Source organism: Kogia breviceps, chromosome 4 (genome assembly GCF_026419965.1).
Source record: "Kogia breviceps isolate mKogBre1 chromosome 4, mKogBre1 haplotype 1, whole genome shotgun sequence".
Lineage (NCBI taxonomy): Eukaryota > Metazoa > Chordata > Mammalia > Artiodactyla > Physeteridae > Kogia > Kogia breviceps.
Window position 1 is genome coordinate 42,529,504 of NC_081313.1, and position 19,181 is coordinate 42,548,684.

Genomic DNA, 19,181 nt, shown 5'->3' on the forward strand with positions numbered 1-19,181 from the left:
CGAACCTTAACTGAAACCACATCATCTGGTGACCTGAAAGTAAAGATTTTCCAGAACTGAAGCAGATGACATCTGATAAGACAGCTTTCCCAAGATATCTGGACCAGGCCTGTTGGAAGTTTGTCACCAAGCCTTTGATGATGGCACAATGCCTCAGGAGATCTCTGATGTGCATGATTTTGATAACAGGACTTTAGATAAAAAGTGCCTGAGAGTCCTCCTTCCTCCTCCTTGTTACTCAAATGTGACCTTAATAGGTTTCCAATCCGTGCACTTTCCCTCTGATGTGAGACACTATACCCAGGAATGGTCCTTCTTGACATTGAGGGACAAAAAGCCATTGAAACTAGAAACCCTGACTCTTGATAGCAATGCTTTCAGAGAAAAATCCTGATCAAAAGGGAAAAATGTAAAAAATTAATTAACAGAAACCTCAATTAAATAGAGTTGGGAGACCAGAAGGGGGACAGGGGAGCTCTCACACCCTCTGGTGATAGAACCTAACAGGAAGAAGAAAGACTCCTTTCCTAGCAGGGACTCAGCTGATGAAAAGCCATGAGCTCTTTGTTTTATTTATGGTCTGTATGTTTTCACACTGGACTGAAGCCTTTCCTTGAAGACAGACGGCCTCTTCTGTGGCTAAAGTCTCTTTAGAAAATGTTATCCCTACCTGGGGAACTCCTCTAGAACTGTGAGGAACCCATCTTACTGGCCAGGTGCTTTGACAAGTCCTTTTCCTCTCTATAAAAGTGTTCTCCTTCCTTTGCCATGCTGGGACTTGCATGTGGTTTGGCATGGTTGCAGATCCCAAACTGCAATTCTCTGCTAATCCTGAATAAACCCATCTTTGCTGGAGAAATATTTGGCACTGTTTTTGTTTCAGGTCAACAGCAGTCTATGTGCTAGCATGTGCACTGCTAATGGGTTTGTCATTGTTTCTATGCTTTTTCAGTGGGCAGAGTAAGGAAATCCTTTTTATTTTATGGAGATAATATATCATGAGTTCATAATGATATTTCCAATTCAAGTTTAAGAGTATAGGGCTATTTCTTAACCTCTGATTTCTATTTCAATCTCTTTTCTCTCACACTAAAAATCTTAATTCTTAAACAATATTAATTATGTACCAGTTTATTACCAACAATATGATTACAAAATTGGTTTACTTCTTGCAGGGTTTTTTTTGTTTGTTTGTTTGTTTTGCGGTACGCGGGCCTCTCACTGTTGTGGCCTCTCCTGTTGTGGAACACAGGCTCCGGACGAGCAGGCTCAGTGGCCATGGCTCACGGGCCCAACCGCTCTGCAGCATGTGGGATCTTCCCGGACCAGGGCACGAACCTGTGTCCCCTGCATCAGCAGGAGGACTCTCAACCACTGCGCCACCAGGGAAGCCCCTGTAGTTCTTTTTGACTTATGATATATCCCACTAGGGACATATGGTCACGTTACTGTATTTTAAATCACTTGAAATAACTCTTCTCTGTGTGGTTAAGCCACTAACTCAATACACATTTATTTAAGTGTATTTGGATTTTTGCTTTAAATTCTAAAATAGCTCTTTAAATTTCGATTTAATTTAGTTTTATAGTTTTGCATAACAATCACATGGTTTCACAATCAAATCCACTCAGAGACGTCTGGCACACATTCTTATCCTTTTCAACCTGTTCTCTCATCTCATAGGTAGTCTAATATTTGGCTTATCCTTCCATTTTTAAAAAATATAAGCAGATACATCTCTTTAGATATAAGCTAGCATACTTGACACCCTACTCTGTACCTGGCTTTTTTCCAATAATATATCCTAGTGATCACTCCATAGCAATATACAGAGATAACCCTCTTTCCTTTTTACAGCTGCAGAATACTCTGAAGGGGAGCACCCCAAAATATGCCACTTTGGCATATTGATTGGTTTGAATTAAAGGTACTTGAGAAACAGCCAGTGCAAGGACACTCTGAGCCACCTTTGTCTCCCTGAAAGCAGGATATAAATCTTCCATGTGAAAGATACCCACAACCCCCTCCACCAATACCAGAAAGGAAGAGGGCATCCTTAACACCAGATACAGGGAATTTAGGGCCTTCTCATCCCTAAGCAGATCTTGTTACTTCACCAATCTACTATCACAAGGCCACACTACTTTGTCTTGTCAATTCTTCACAAGTTTATCATTTCTTTGTCTAAAAACATATAAAATCTTCCTGCTTTGGTCACTTCCTTGAGTCTCATTTTTATGCAGCTCCCGTATGTATGAAATTTAAATTTGTTTTTGTCCTTTTAATCTGTTTCATGTCAGTTTAATTATTGGACCAGCCAAAAAGCCTAGAAAGGAAGAAGGGAAAATTTTTCTGCCCCTGCAACTCCATGGGTGGATGTTTCAGTCTGCTATTGAGGGACTTTTGAGTTATTTCCAGTCTTTAGCTTTTAGTTCTGCAGTTAATAACTTTATGTATAATGTCCTTTTATATTTTTTGCCAGTGTGCCTTTGTGATAAATTCTAGAAGTAGAATTATGGGATCCAAGGGTAAATGCACATGTGATTTTGCTAGATGATGTCAAATTCCCATGGGATATCCCCAACAGCAATGTATGAGGGTGCCTGTTACCTTAAAGCTTCTGTAGTAGAGTGCATTATCAAATGTTTGCCATTTTAATAGGTGAAAAATTGCATCCGAGTGTAGTTTTAATTTGCATTGCTCATAAAATGAAGAAAATTGAGCATTTCTTCATGTATTTAAGGGTTATTTCCTTTTCTTTTCTGTGAACTCTTTGTTTATATCTCTTGCTATTTTTCTTTAGATTTTTTTTTTCTACTTTTAGATGTTCTCTCTATTACGGATATTAACCATTTTTCTGGATTACGCTGGAAACTTTTTTTTCCCAGTTTGTCATTTGTCTTTGTTGTTATTTTATTTTTTTGTCATGAAACATTTTATATTTTAATTTTTATATAGTCACAATATGTAACATTATTGCTTCTGGATTTTGAATCATAAATAGGAACATTTTTCCAAGTATAGAGAAATTCATCAATGTTTTCTTCTAGTTCTTGCATGCTTCTGTTGTTTTACATTTGAATTTCTTATCCCATTATGCGGTGTAAAGAACAGGTTCAATTTTATCTTTTTCCACGTGGATATCTAGTTACACATAGAGTATTTTTGTAAAGAAGAAGTAATCAAGTGTCAAGGACTGCTAAGAGATCTGTTTGTTAGGTTAAAAATTGACTGTCATTTGGGTTTAGAAACAAGGAGGTCAAGGTGACCTTTCCGGTAGCAGTTTCAGTGAAGCAATGGGGGCAGAAGCCAGATTGTAACGGGTTCAGCAAAGAAATAAGGTGGGATAGTGGAAAGAGCAAGTGTAGATAACTCCTTATGAAGTCCTAAATTTAAATAAAGCCTTTTTATTAGGCACCATATAAAAGAATCAGCATTCTAAAAGATTTCAGGCAAAAATGTTTTTCAGTAAAATCCCTGCATTAGTCAGGGAACAACCAGGGAAATAGAAGCCATTATAAATATTTAAAATAGAAGGATTTTTAACCTTTGTGAGAATTAGAAAATGGCACCTCATATGGGTAGATGGGGCTCAGCAGGAGCATGACTTGGTAAGTGGAGTGCAGGCTGAGTTTAGCTCCTTCTTAGAGCCTTTTGTCTTGGTGCCTTTGTGCAGAGCCCAACCTCCAGAACTGTATCTGGTGGCCCTGGTTATACCCATTTTACACACAGAGAAATCAAATAACTTGCCCAAGGTCACATGGTTAATAAATGAACAACTACAGATTACCAGTGCTGACTTCTCAGCCAATTGCTAGTGATTTCTTACTCTCTGACTTTTTGAAAGCTCCAACCTCCAGTCTTCGGAGGAGAAGACAGAGATTCATTCCTGGTCTAGGTTCATGGATGGGACCAGGTCACTACTTCTCCTCTTGAGGTGAAATACTTCCCTCTTTTATACCCAGAATGACTGACAAAGATGACATTCATAAATCACTTTTTCCATTCAAGACACATAGAACTCAGTTTTCTTCGTTAGATGTACCTAACATCTAGTGGGAATGGAAAGGACTAGACCTTGTTATACTATGCTTTCCTAGTAACTGTTTACCAAATTCCCCATAATTCACTGATGAAACATTGTTTCACAGCAAAGAGCCAAAGACCCCTTAGTCTTGTCCCAGGTCCCCAGACACAGTATTTAACTCTTTAGCCTTCATTTACTTTAGGCTCTCATTAAATACACTTGTAAAGTTGCTTAGGGCCCACTGAATATATCATGTCATATAGGAGGTCTGGTTGATTACAAGCAGGCTCTCTCTCTCAGGAACACTAGTTAAACTCAAAGAAGATTGATTTCTAAAGCAGAATTTCAATGTATTAATTCAAAGTGGGGAGCAATAGGCTTGTACATCTTATTCACTGCACCTCCTTTCTCAGTATCAGAATACTTGGGGGAGTTGAATTATTAATCAGGAAGTTGCTAAGTGAGCATGGAATCAGAACAAGTACTGATGAAATATCTTTACCTCACTGTAGCAAAAACCTTTCTAGTGGCCAGTGCCCAGATCCACTCTTTTCCATTTGCACCAATGTTTCCCATACTTTAGTCATTTGCTACCACCTTCACGATTTTTGCTATTCCTGCATAACATTGAGACTTAGTTTTTCTCTAACTGAATAAACTTTTTAAACTTAAATATGTACTTTAGCCTCATCTAAGCAATTATATTTCTGAAATCATAGGTTTGATGATTTCTAATATACATTAATATATTAAATAGAAACAGTAAAATAACTATCAAAATGAAAATTGTCCATGAATTATCTAAAATCAGTGGTATGTGTACTACAGTTTCACAAATACTGCCTTAGCCATTACTGGAAAAATACAGATATTTTTGTCTCTCTGAACCCTGCTTGGTATGCTGAAAACCCCTCTCTGATTACTTTCTTTCTTAGATGTTTTACTAGCACAAGTTGTGCTAGCTCTCTTGGAGATGTTATAACCTACCCCCACCTCCTTTTGTGTTGATTTACAGGGCTCCAACCTGCACTATTTAATTTTTTAGTCTGTCGTATGGTTATGTGCATAATAGGAGATTCTCAAATGTTTATAATACTTAAAGATGAACATCTAACTCTCCCCCACTTGAGGTAATCCATTTTTGTACTAGTGGTAGATTGAAGGAATTCTTAATAGATTTGACATGGTGCTAGGCACAGTCCACATCAATTAAAAAATCATTATTTGAATAATATGGAGTTAATATTGAAAGCATAAAGTCTAAAATATCAGTTCTCTTTATCTGCATTACTTTGAACTTAACTATGAACACTGATTCCAAACTGAGAGACATCTTTGAGGAAACTCTTGTCCTACCTTATTATATGGGATTTAGAGAATTTGGAGAAACTGTATATAAGCTTTCCAGGGAATTTTGAGATTCAAATCTTAAGGTTTTAAGTTCCGTTAGCCATTGCCATTCTTTTCACTAGAATGTCCCTTGATAGGTTAATTTTACCTATAGCATTTAGCATAGTACCTGGCATACAGTAGGTGCTTATTTAAAGCCTATTTAACAGCTGAATGAATCTTTGCCTTTTCCCTATGCTGTGATTTAATACCATCACTAATTTAAGATCTGTTAGATGGAACCAGAAAATAGAATATACTGGCTTCACTTTCTTGGAACACACATTAAGGAACAAGTGTTTACTAAATTGTTTGTCCTTTTTCACTGTTTATGTTCAATTTTTGAATTTCATTATTTTCATCCATTGTTTATCCTTTCCTCAATATTGAACTTCAGTTCTTGTCAGAATTCACTTTTTCTTAACCAGGGCTAGCTCTCAAAAATTATATACATTGAGTGTTTCATAAAGAACTATTTCATTGAAAGCAACAAAAATCCCTTCTCTCCAAGATTTAACAGCAGAGAATGTTTTAAAAAATGCTCATTTTAGAAAATATCTCCAAACTTTCCATTCCTAAAATAAAAAATCTAGTTGGTTATTGTGCTATCTACACAATTTCATATTTTCCTCTTTTCACTTAATAAGTATTTTCCTGTGACATAAAAAATTTTGAAAGAATATTAAAAGTGAGTTAAAATACCTCAGAGGACCCTGTGTACAAATTCAGAGCACCAGAAAGAGTATTTGTCTCTCCCCCTTACGTATACAGTGATTGAAAGTGTCAGCTGCCTCAAGGGTATGATGTGAAAATTTTGTTTAAAAATAGAAATTTCAGGGGGTGTGGGTTCCATCCCTGGTCAGGGAGCTAAGGTCCCACATGCCTCGTGGCTATAAAACCAAAACATAAAACAGAAACAATATTGTAATAAGTTCAATAAAGACTTTAAAAATGGTCCACATCAAAAAAAAAAAAAAAGTATAATTCACCTTGAAAATAGTCTGACAAAGTTTGGTGCTAACTAAATAAATCCTGACATATTTTGACGGAAGAGACAGACCAGTAATGGTGGTTCTAGAGCTGAAAAGTATGAAGCGTGCCCATAAGGTACCTCAACCTTTGTGCCTGAGTGCTGGACTGTGTTGGGACTTATATTTATGAAGTATTCGGGAATTTATTAAAAGATTCAGAGAACGGAAAATGATGAAAATAGAACCCAAAATGAAAATGACACTTTTCAAGTAGTCCGTTGTTATGCCTTTTGGAGGGATGGGAAAATACGGAGGGATTTCCCTGACTTTTTGTGGGGCAGCACAAGAAAATCTGATTGGTGAGAACATAAGTACCAAAATGACCTTCGGTCACCCTTAGGTTTGGCCAAGGTATATAAAGGGCCACAAATCCAAGCGCTGATGAACGACCTACACCAGCAGAATTACCTTCTTCCTTCTGGATCAGAGAGTGTCTTCTTCCCAAAGAGTTGGATCCCCAACTCCGTTAATACAAGCTACTTTCTTTACAGCTTTCTGGGTATCAGCGTGACAGTCTCATCCCTGCCTTCACTGGGAGGAAAAGAAAATGCACCACCTCCACCGGCCTCAGCCATACGCTGAAGCACTCGGGAATCCCCCGGATGCGAAGCAAGCGCCTCAGAAATAGGCCAACTGCCAGGGACTGCAGTAGGCAAAAGGGGAGAGAACGCTTAAAGAGGTAGGTGGGAGGGCATTTTATTACTCTTCTGTTTTTAACTTTGACTTGCAGTGCTTGCCTACGGAAATTCTATAGCCTCCGGTTTGAAGACCCCACCCAAGAATCTAGAGACAAACGGCGCATGGCCAGCCTTGTACCCCAGGCCTAACGGGCCCCCTCTGGGAGGAGCCTAATGGTTCCAGCCACTGCGGTCGAGAACGCCAACAAGTAGGGTAGGAGAGGCTGGAGATGGGGGCGGGACGGCGCGGCTGCCTGACCGCTGATTGGCTGATGTCAGTCGTCGCCTGGTGCCATTTGTTATTGGAGGGGCGCACCTGACGCAGCCGGCGTCCTGCACGTGCAGCCGTTTAAGCGGCGTCAGCGCCTGCGAGGACCCCGGGAGAGCAAGCAGCGGAGAGGTGGGTGGGCCAGCGGCTTTTTTCCCTCCGGTACGCGCCTCGTCCCGACCCTCTGGGCCTCCCAGTAGCTGGACTTTGGGCCGACTGAAGGACGGATGGGGTGGGCGGGGGTTTGAAGCCGTCCTTTGGTGTCATTCAGCTTCCTGCCGGAGGGTCCAAAAGCACCGTGGGTGCCCGAAGTCTGAGGTTGAGGCCTGCAGAGGAGGTGAAGGAGCCTTTTTGACCAGCCCCTGCTCGTCTTTTTCCCAGAACAGGGATGGTTGTGGTAACACCATATATAAATCCTCCTTGGCGAAGCCAGTCCTTTGTTGGAGGTATTTGGGCCACCTAACCACTGCTTCCTTCCCTGCCAAACTTCGAGGCCTTGATCCCCCCCCGCCCCCCCCCCCACAAGAAACTAAGTCAAAAACCTCAAGGTAAACGTCTTACCTACTTTTGAAGGGAGTCATGTGAAGGGAGAAACCTTGATTAGTATCTGAAAAATTTTCCTTCCCCTTAATATACAATAAGACTGGGGACCCTTCGATTGAGAAGATAAATTCTATCAACAGATTTTGGGAGAAAGCCTAAACATCAGTGGGGACATGGTGATTGCTAGAGTGATTAGGTTAGTGGTTCAACTGATTTTTAAAGAGAAAAAGGATGGACATAAATGCTGTCTCTAGGGAAGAAACAAAACTTAATTGCTTTTTTTTTTTTTTTTTTTTGCGGTACGCGGGCCTCTCACTGTTGTGGCCTCTCCCGTTGCGGAGCACAGGCTCCGGACGCGCAGGCTCAGTGGCCATGGCTCACGGGCCTAGCCGCTCCACGGCGCGTGGATCTTCTCAGACCGGGGCACGAACCCGTGTCCCCTGCATCAGCAGGTGGACTCTCAACCACTGCGCCCAGGGAAGCCCTTAATTGCTTTGTTTAAAACTTTTGGGGAGGATCAACACTTAGTTGAGTAGTTTGGAGGGGTATATGTGAAATGATGAGGGTTTATGCTTTTAAAAATACGATTCTGATCTCTCTGATTCTAATTGAGGCTAAATGTGCATGTTTGTATTTTTATGAAAATAGAACTGGAAGCCACCATGGGAGATGAAGATTGGGAAGCAGAAATAATCAAACCTCATATGTCTTCCTATGTTCCTGTATTTGAGAAGGTAATAAAATTTAAAGTTTGCAGTTATTAAATGTTGCAGATTTTATCGAAGATGAAAATCACTGTGGTGAGAAAGTTCTGAATTACAGTTTGCTGTGCTTATCTCCGTGTGATTGTTACTAACTATCTCATGGGGAATGATGAAGAGGCATGCTAAGCTTCAAATAGAATAAAATAGTCTGAGGTAATTTGATAATTAAAAACTATATATAATATTAACAATTTAATTTAAATCTCAATGATTTAGGACTTGTGGGTGAAAGCAAGCTTATGCTAATGTGGTTGAATGTCTCTGAGATACAGTCATACAGAAAACTGAAAAAATATAATTTGATTTTGGTTGACGTTTTGAATTCTGAAAATTGGTTTCATACAAGCAGGGTTCTCATAAAAACATTAGGCTGATTCAGATGGTAACATCAGCTTGATCTTCAAGTGTACAAATCAAGTGTACAGATCTTTTTTCTCAATGGTGTTTGAAGAGTTACATTGGAATTCAGAAGAAGGGGTTATGGAGTGGGTTTTTGGATTTCAGTTTTGACTTGAAAATTGACTTAATAATGTGAACAGACTCTACTTTAGAAGATAGTGTATTTTAACGGGTTGCTTTTACATAAGTGTTATGTACTTGAAAATGTCTCCAAAAGTTGATTTTTTTCATTTTAGAATTTCCAGTTGGTGTTTATGTTTGTCAATTCTGACACTTTCTATTTCAAGTGATGTCTTAGTGGAAATTCTTAATTTACCCCAAATCATAAGATAAGTAATTCTTTATTTGTCTCAATTGGATTTGATCTGTATGTATATAAAGTTTATATTAAAACACCTAAGATGTTAATCTGAATTTATCATGTTTCTTGTTTTTGGACTTATTTTAGAAGTAGCATCTTTTGTATGTTATCTTTTTATAGTCTTCCCATCATAAAAATATTGGAACACCATTGGGAAAAATGGAGAAAAATCACCTAACAGTCTTGCTCACTAGCACAAATGCTCTGTTTTCAGTAAATTTTCTTCTGTTTTTCCCAAACATGTTTTTATATAGATTGTAATGATAGTACATAATAATTTTTGATTTCAGCTTTTTCACTCTTCAGCACTAACTATTCCATATTACTAATTTCCTAAAAATAATTTCTAATGGTTATATAATATTTCATGGAATAGAGCTATCATAACATAAATAATTTTCTGTTGGTGTGAATTTAAGATGTTATCTTTTCACTGTAATATTGTCACAAACATCTATTTTTTTCAAAAATGGAATTACTTGGTCAAATAATATTTTATGGTTCTTTTTTTCCCTGGTTCTCAACAGATTTGTTCTAATACAAAGTTTAACTCACAGATACAGATGTTCTTCCACTTGGACTTGTCTAATTTTTATTTTTTCTTACTCTGAGATTTTGTCTTCACTAAGTATTCTTCAAACAGTATACTTACTGCACTGGAGCATGTTGTGCATGGTTATTGCAAAGGGTGTCTGAAATTGAAGATGGTCAACTGTCAGGCTTCCAGATTTACCTTTTGGAGATCTTTGTGCTATTCAGTAACATACTTTGTTTCTTAATATTGGTCATACTGAGTTGAATATTAATTTATGTTAACATTTCTACCTTATGATTCTTAGTACCTATTTGTGTAGGACCAGTTTGTAGTAAACTTTTTGCACTTGTCTGCAAACTTAACACCTGGTACTGGTTGTGCAATAGTTATTTGGCCTCCTTGACTTGAAGAAACATGGTGCAATCAGTGGCTTTGTTTGCCTGCCTTGGTTGAATAAGAAATGTAGAAACTAAGGATGAATACATGATATTTTTATGTGGGAAAAATCTGAGGTCTTTTCTTCAGCCTATTTTCTTTTAAAGGCACCATTTTGATTGGTTGTTCTAATTGAATTTCCATTTCAAGAGACACTGGGCTTCCCTTTTGTTCAATTTCTATTGGCTCAGAGACCATCTTGGATTGGTAACAATATCTGTGATCAGCCTTTTCTTTTTTAAATTAATTTTTAAAAATTGGAGTATAGTTGATTTACAATGTTGTGTTAGTTTCTGCTGTATAGCAAAGTGAGTCAGTTATACATATACATATATTCACTCTTTTTTAGATTCTATTCCCATATGGGTCATTACAGAGTATTGAGTAGAGTTCTCTATGCTATACACTAGGTCCTTATTATGTGATCAGCCTCTTCTGAATGCTTCTCAGGATCCTTATTTGGAGATTTAATATTGATACATGCTTATATAATTTTGAACTAACAGGCTACTGTTCTGGTAGTTCTTAGAACTTCCCAATTCTAGTTTTTGAAGTGAGTGTACCACCTGAAGATAGAATAATAAAAGATGTGGGGTTGAGAGAAATTTGACAATGTAACAGTTACTGCAGTCCAGAAATCCCAGTGGTTAGGCATTTGCACGTTGCATGCAAACTTGCTGGGATGAGTGGTGGAATGGATGAGTATGATGACTGTAACAGGATACTGGGTTTGCTTGCTAGTTGTAATGTTTCTTGTTAGATGACCATGGGAGTAAGTCTATACAGTGATCACTTCTGTTTGATCTTTTTGCCTTTTTTGTGGCATATTTCAGAAGGCAGATACTCTTGTGATTTAAGTGGAAACAGCTTGAGATAATTAGTCCATCCACAATTATAATTTTATTAAGCAGTAAAAGCAAAGTTTGTAATAATTGTTTAGATAAGAAAGTAAAGTTCATGGCTTCTTGTTCATGTTCATACTGCAGTTCTGAAGTAGCAGGGGAAAATGTGGTGGTTGGACATCGTTGGGTTGGCAGATGTAAGGAAGTTGAGGTGCTGGAGCCTGAGGAAGATTTCTAGCAATTTCTGCTGCTAGTCATCAATGAGATGTGGGAAGATAACTGTGTCTCTTACTCAAGAGCACAGAAAATCATATATGCTGAATAGGAGCAAGTTGTGGGAGATACACAATATGTTCATCCAAATAAAAACCCAGGAATGTGTTCTCACTCATCTCCCAAATCTAAATGATGGAGTCAAGGGCAGAGTGACAAAAAAGTATGAGACGGCTGAGGAGAAGGCTAAAGAGATTGCAATGATGGTAGAAATGTTGGTCGAGCTAGTCCAGGGGATAGAGAAAAGTGAATCCTCTTGAAGGAGGATTGGCAGTTTATGACCAGAGGATTCCAGTGAGCTGATGGAGATTGGCTGATGCCCACGAGAACCTAAAACCAGAGAGTCTTTCATTTTCTCCCTTTTTTCCCTCTGTATATACTCTGTCTTCATAGTAAGTTTGTGGTATAGTCTGCAGTTGATAACGTCAACATGAGTTTTGATTGCTAAATGATTTTGTTTGGAGAAATAACTTTTATTTGGAAAATGCTGTCACGTACAGAAATTAGGGCTTAGATTGTAAGCGTTTGCAACAGACACATTTGTTCCTGGGCTTTGGTTATTGTTTCTGTTTCGAGGTGCTTTGCTCTTTCTTATGTGACATGATAGGTCATCTGGAACCTTAGGTCTGTGTGTGATACATGACACTCAGAGTTGGAGTTCTCTAGCTCTGGAGGTGCTGAAGGAGTTGCATTAATTCTAGAAGATGACTCCACGCAGCAATTGCTGGAGAAACTGAAGAAGGGACCAGACTTCAACTGGGAATATGAATGGGGCTGATCTGGCTTGGACTGATGAATCAGAAGAAGGGATGGAGGATGGTATTGTCTGTATTTGGGGGCTTTAATTTCTGTTTTAGATCGTAGGAGGAGAGATGTATTTTGTTCAAAATTTAAATTTTATATGGCATTCTATCTGGTCAGTTTATTTGGACAACGTAACTCAGCTTTATTTGACATGGAACCTAGAATAGGAGATGAGATCTTGGTATTCTGTACAAGTTGATTTAGTACTCTGATGCATTTCAGGGTATTCTGGGCATAAAATGGAGGATATTTGCAAACGCCCTTAAAGGGCTGGGGAAGAAACACATGGAACTGTCTGCATAGGTCGCTGAATGGACAGGGAAGAGGCATCTTCAAGGTTCATAAGCTGTCCAGCTATAAGTTCACTTGAGTAGCAGACCTGACAAGTAATTGAGATCAAAACCCTACCATGTTTAAAAAAAAAAAAAAGTTAACATGTTAATGGAATCATTCATTTGTTTGAAAAGACAAAAGATCTTAAAAAAAAAGTAAGGTATTCCAGAATTGAAAATAATAAGAGTACATATAAGGTAAAAAGAAATGTGTTCATCAGAATGCAAATAGATTATTTGTAGCTACCTGTGAGAACCCTTACGTTTAAAACATTTTGACATTTCTCAATTGGTTCATTTGGATGGGTAAAGAGGTTATAAATATTTTATAGCTAAGTGTTCTAAAAATAAGGTAATGTTAAGATCTAAGACTCATTCAGCACATTTTTATTATTATTATTATTTTTCTTTTTTGGCTGTGTTGGGTCATTGTTGCTTTGTGGGCTTTCTCTAGCTGCGGTGAGCAGGGGCTACTCTTTGTTGTGGTGCAGAGGCTTCTCATTGTGGTGGCTTCTCGTTGTGGAGCACAAGCTCTAGGCACACAGGCTTCAGTAGTCGTGGAGCACAGGCTTAGTAGTGTGGCACACGGGCTTAGTTGCTCTGTGGCATGTGGGATCTTCCCGGACCAGGGATCGAACCCATGTCCCCTTCATTGGAAGGCAGATTCTTTTTTTTTTTTTTTTTTTTTTTTTTTTTTTTTTTTTTTTTTTTTTTTTTTTTTTTGTGATATGCGGGCCTCTCACTGTTGTGGCCTCTCCCGTTGCGAAGCACAGGCTCCGGACGCGCAGGCTCAGCGGCCATGACTCACGGGCCCACCCGCTCCGCGGTATGTGGGATCTTCCCGGACCAGGGCACGAACCCGTGTCTCCTGCATCGGCAGGCGGATTCTCAACCACTGCGCCACCAGGGAAGCCCGGGAAGGCAGATTCTTAACCACTGCACCACCAGGAAAGTCCCAGCACATCTTTATTTGAGCCATACTTGGTGCTGGAGATAGTGGTGAATGGATAAGGGGCTCACTGTTATGGATGTTCTATTTTACTGGGGGAGACAGAATAAGCACATTGAAAATCAAGTATTGAGAGTGGAAAATATTATGAAAAAAAATCAAGAAACTCTGTGTGTGTGTGTGTGTGTGTGTGTGTGTGTGTGTGAGAGAGAGAGAGAGAGAGAGAGAGAGAGAGAGAGAGAAAGAAAGAGAGCGAGAGGGAGAGAGAGAGATATTGGGATGGGGTAGTTTTAGATCACATGGAGAGGAAAAGCTTCCCTGAGACTATGACTCATGAGCTGGAGACCTGAAGGAGTCCCAATAGGACGTGATATGTAAAGATCCAGAGAAGGGAACAAACTTGGGGTATCAGGGCAACAGGAGGAAGTACAATGTATTAGTTTCCTATGGCTGCTGTAACAAATTACCACAAACTAGGTGGCTTACAGTAACAGAAAAATTTCTCTTACAGTTCTGGAGGCCAGAAGTTAGAAATCATGGTGTCAGCAGTGCTGTCTTCCTTCTTTAGGCTCTAGGAGAGAATCCATGCCTCTTCCAGCTTCTGGTGGTTATGGGCAGTCCTGGGCTTGTGGCTGCCTCTCTTTCTGCTGTCTTCACAGGCCTTCTCTGTATGTTTGTGTTAATACCCTTTGCCTCTCATAAGGACACTTGTGATGACATTTAGAGCCCACTGTGGTAATCTGGGGTAATCTCCTCATTTCAGAATTCTTTTTTAAAAAAAAATTTTTGGCTGAGTTGGGTCTTCGTTGCTGCGTGTGGGCTTTCTGTAGTTGCGGCAAGTGGGGGCTACTCTTCGTTGCAGTGCGCGGGCTTCTCATTGCGGTGGCTTCTCTTGTTTTAGAGTACGGGCTCTAGGGTGCATGGGCTCAGTAGTTGTGGCACACGGGCTTAGTTGTTCTATGGCATGTGGGATCTCCCCAGACCAGGGCACGAACCCATGTCCCCTGCATTGGCAGGCAGATTCTTAACCACTGCACTGCCAGGAAAGTCCCAGAGTTCTTAATTATATCTACTTGATCTCCTTTTTCCAAATAAGGTAACATTTACATGTTTCAGGAATTAGGACAATATCATTGAGTGCCCATTATTCAATCTGCTATAGCTAGTATGGCTGAAGCACAGTGAGATAAGACAAGATTGGTAGAAAATGAAATCCCAGAAGGAAAGAGAAAAGGAGGAGAGGGAGAGGACCCTGGAGATAGTGGTGGACATAGAGCTGATAGGAGTGGATGGGCTGGATATGGGGAATGAAAGAGGGAGTGATGCCAGTTTTTTTTTTTATTTATTTTTGGTTGTGTTGGGTCTTTGTTTCTGTGTGAGGGCTTTCTCTAGTTGCAGCAAGAGGGGGCTACTTTTCATCGTGGTGCGCGGGCCTCTCACTATCGCGGCCTCTCTTGTTGCGGAGCACAGGCTCCAGACGCTCAGGCTCAGTAGCTGTGGCTCATGGGCCCAGCTGCTCCGCGGCATGTGGGGTCTTCCCAGACCAGGGCTCAAACCCGTGTCCCCTGCATTTGGCAGGCAGATTCTGAACCACTGCGCCACCAGGGAATCCCCTCAGGTTTTTAAATTTAAACAACTAGATGGATGATGGTGCTCTTTACTGAAATGGTAAATACGTGGAAGATGAACAAATTTGGCAGGGAAAAAAAATCAAGAATTCTGAATTTGTTGTGTTCAATTTGAGATATCTAAGAAAACATGTAAGTAAGAATGCCAGTCAGTAGATAATATGAATTTGTTGCTTAGGAGAGGGATCAGAGCTATAGATATAAATTTGGGAATTACCTATATATTAATGGGATTTAAAGCTGTGAGATTGGATAAAGTTGGATAGAGTAAAATAGACTGAGGGCTGTGCCATGAACTGTGGGGCACTCCAACTTTAAAGGAACATTAGAGGAGGAGCTGGCAAAGGAGATTGAGGAGCGAGTGGCCAGTGGGGCAAGAGGAAAACCAGGGGAGTGTGCGTTCCTTAAGCCAGAGAAGAATGTTGGAAAGAGGAAGGAGAGTCTGTTGTTTCAAATGCTGCTGAGAGTTATGGTAGGATGAAACATAAAAGTAGTAATTTTATTACATAATATCCTTATTATAAGCTTTTTCAGAGCAGAGGTGAGGATGGAGGCTAGACTAGAGTGGCTTGAAGGAAAAATGGAATATGAGAAAGTGGAGGCAGCAACTGTAGACAAGATATTTTGCCTACAAAGGAGCAGAGAAGTGATACAATAGCTGGAAGGAAATATGAAGTTAATTTATTTTTCAGGTAATGAAAAAGGTTAAGGATTTTTTATGATGAAAGATGAATTCTATTGAAAAAAATTTTTTTAAAAATTTGCCTTGGAATATATGTGGGACATTAAATTCCACAGTCTGAAGATTGTCTAATAGTAATTTTTCGATTCCTTGGCACCAGAGTGTTTCATTACTTTTTTTATCAGTTATATAATGCTGCAAGTGTTATAACACTTACAAAACCAGCCCTTTTTTGGGCTCTATTCATCCAGTAATACTTTGGCCACTAGAAAAGAGAAATATAAGTCTTCAGGGTTTCAATTTAAACAGGGAAAACTGGATTACTTTTCTTGTTTTAATGTCTGTGGTAATCATAAATTGGAACTTTTTACTGTAGCCCAAGCCATTTCCAGGATTCTGTTGTCTATTTTTAATAAGTCAGAAAAATAAATGGATGACTTTCGAGCTTTATAAAGGTAGTTTTTAAAGTCATTTAGTGTCTTTTGTGAAAGAAATCTTAGATAAAAGTATTACCTGAAGAGACCTACCTTGGTGCACTTCCTCCAGCTTTGGGTTTATTTAAAGGAATTTATTTGAAAAAATATTGTGATTCTTCTAATGCAGTCAGTTAATTAAAGTATCTTCTGTAAATTTTAGGTCACTTTTCATTTTTAAATTACTGAATTCTGATTTTGATGTGCAAGAATTTCAGAGCTCTGTTCAAAAGTTTTGCCTTAAGTAGAGGAAGCTTGTTTGAGAGGAAATAAAGATTTAATGATGATAAGGACATCCTAGGAGTTAGAAGTGAGAAAAATGTTACTCATGTTGTCAGTAACCCAGGAATACCCTGAGAAATGTTGGAAAGTTCCAAAATTAACTCGACATTTAGCTATGAATTTTCTGAGTCCAACAGTCGTTAACACCATTGCAAGCATAATGCATATGTATTAATAGTGAATAAATTTTGAGACTGAAGTAGGGAAAATGGGACAGTCAGTATTTGGGAGCATTAAAGGCAATCTTGAACTATTTCTGTGACAAATTTGATTGAAATTAACCATGAGTATTCTGACCTGTAGCTGTCATCCACCAGTTCATTGGATTTTTAGTGCACCTGCGAGATACATCTGTAGATACACTGTTTTTAGTGCATAAGTGAGGTTTTCTTTACTTTAGAATTCTTTTTAAAATAATGTGAGTACATTAGTTTCACTTCATATAAAAACAATTGAAGTTTAAAAATAAATTTCTGTAGTGCTTTACTGTAGAAATTGTTGTTTGCAGCTCTCCTGTGCTCTACTTTATTCTGTACAGATTTGATGAGTATACTGTAAAATACTAAACTCTGTAACCTATATTGTGTATTGGCAGGTATTGATTTATTCATGTATTACTTTGGTTATTGTAGTTATATAATAATAGTATTTGATTATACTTTTCAAGTAGGGTGGCTAAAGTTTTATTTGAAGTTGGGTGTCAGCAAACTCCATAAAGGGCCCAGGTAGTAAACATTTTAGACTTTGAAGGCCTTATGGTCTCTGTTGCAACTTTGCTGTTGTAGTGCAAAAGCAGCCATGGACACACCTAGATGACTTGAGGGTGGCTGTGTTCCAGTAAAACTTTATTTACAAAAACTGGAGCCCACCAGATTTGTCTTGTGGCTGTAGTTTGCTGACCAGTGTTTTAAGTGATATATTAATACGCTATACATACAATGTTAAAGTGAAGGTGTTTTAGAGTAATTAATAAAGGAACATGCAGTGACTCAGAAAATCTTACATTCTATAATTGTTTTGCTCTGAACAAAACCCAGTTGTTAAAATTTTGTAGTATTTGTGAGATAGATTATATATTTTTATTATTCAAAATAGAAAATAGTCTTTTCTTTTTTCTTACAGGATAGGTATTCTTCTGGAGCAAATGGAGACACTTTTAACAGGACTCTGGCTTCATTGTCAGGTATGTGTTAAGGCAAAAAGGTAAAACCGTTTTTAGGTTAAGGGCTTCATCCAGCGGATGAGGAGCTGAATAGTAGATGTCTTGTAGAGGATGTTTTCTAAATTTTCTAGTGAGAATTCATTCTGGCTTGAATATTTTGGGTTGGGGGCCACTTACAGCTAAAGGAAAGGAGAGAGGAGAGAGTGTTGTGCTATAGAGTGTATCCTTTGATTTAGTGGGTTTGCTTGCTGTAAAACCTTTGCCCAACCTGGAAGTTGCATGTTTGGCTTTCAGGCTGCTTAGGGAATTGTCAGGGTTCCTGATATAAGGCAGTAGGAGATTGGACTCTGTAAGGTGTTGAAGCAGGTTGCAATGGTGGTGACCTGTCAGGATAACAACTGTTTAAACCAAACTCATATCAAGATAATATGAGTTTCTTTGGGATCTGAAAACAAATTTAGGGGAGGTCCTAGGCAAATAAGAGAAACAAATCAAGATAAGGGAGCTGTTGTTTTTCCCTATCACTTATTTGCATCTGGTTTGCCTACATATTTTATAAAGTTGATGTGGATGGGAAGATGGGTGGAAGTGGTAGGACCTGGGCTAGGAAGTTAAACTTATGGCTGTAGTGTTTCATTTTGTTGAAGTCCAAAGCAGGCTGAAATGCTATTTCTACTATTTTTCTTCTCGTGGTAAAATACATGTAACACAAGATTAACTGTATTAACCATTTTTAAGTGTACAGTTCAGTGACATTAAGGACATTCATATTGCTGTGCAGCCATCACCAACATCTACCTCTGGAATTTTTTCATCTTCCCAAACTGAAACTCATGCCCATTAAACAATAACTCTCCAGTCCTTCGTCTCCTCAGCTCTTGGCAATCATTGTTTACTTCCTATGAATTTGAGTTACTATGAATTTACTGTGAGTCTTTATGAATTTGAGTAACTACTACTTTTAAGTCTTAGTCTGATGCAAGAGAGGGCCTGGTGACACCAGGTAGTTTCATTTCTCTCATCAAAAATTAGTGGAAGAGGTAAAACATCTTGTAGTCTAGGAAGCTACTGTCTCACTGAAGCCTGTCCCAAAGTGAAAAAACCTGTGGAGAGGTAGTTTCTAAAATGTGAAGGGGAGTTCGAGAATCAGAGTTCATCGGGTTAAAGCAAATTTAATTCCCATGTTCACCTTAATTTCAGAGTAGTTCTAGCTCTCTCTCTTTTTTTTAGAGTAATTCACTTGATAGAAGGAAGTTGAGTTTAGAAGAAATGCTTTTGCTATTACCAAGATGCATTTGTCTTTTGTAAACATTTAAATGCAGCGG

At 38.8% G+C, this 19,181-nt stretch overlaps 1 protein-coding gene and 1 pseudogene across 1 annotated transcript in view; both read left to right on the top strand.

Moving 5' to 3' along the window:
- DDX4 (DEAD-box helicase 4) overlaps window positions 1-19,181 on the top strand; it is a 108,297-nt gene that overhangs the window by 11,520 nt on the left and 77,596 nt on the right. The window contains exons 2-4 of the mRNA XM_067030976.1: window positions 6,939-7,126; window positions 8,584-8,669; window positions 17,817-17,877. Coding sequence (XP_066887077.1) covers window positions 8,598-8,669; window positions 17,817-17,877 — 133 coding nt within the window. The 5' untranslated portion in view covers window positions 6,939-7,126; window positions 8,584-8,597. The remainder of the gene's footprint in view (window positions 1-6,938; window positions 7,127-8,583; window positions 8,670-17,816; window positions 17,878-19,181) is intronic.
- On the top strand, window positions 11,436-11,804 carry LOC131755021 (MORF4 family-associated protein 1-like; annotated as a pseudogene).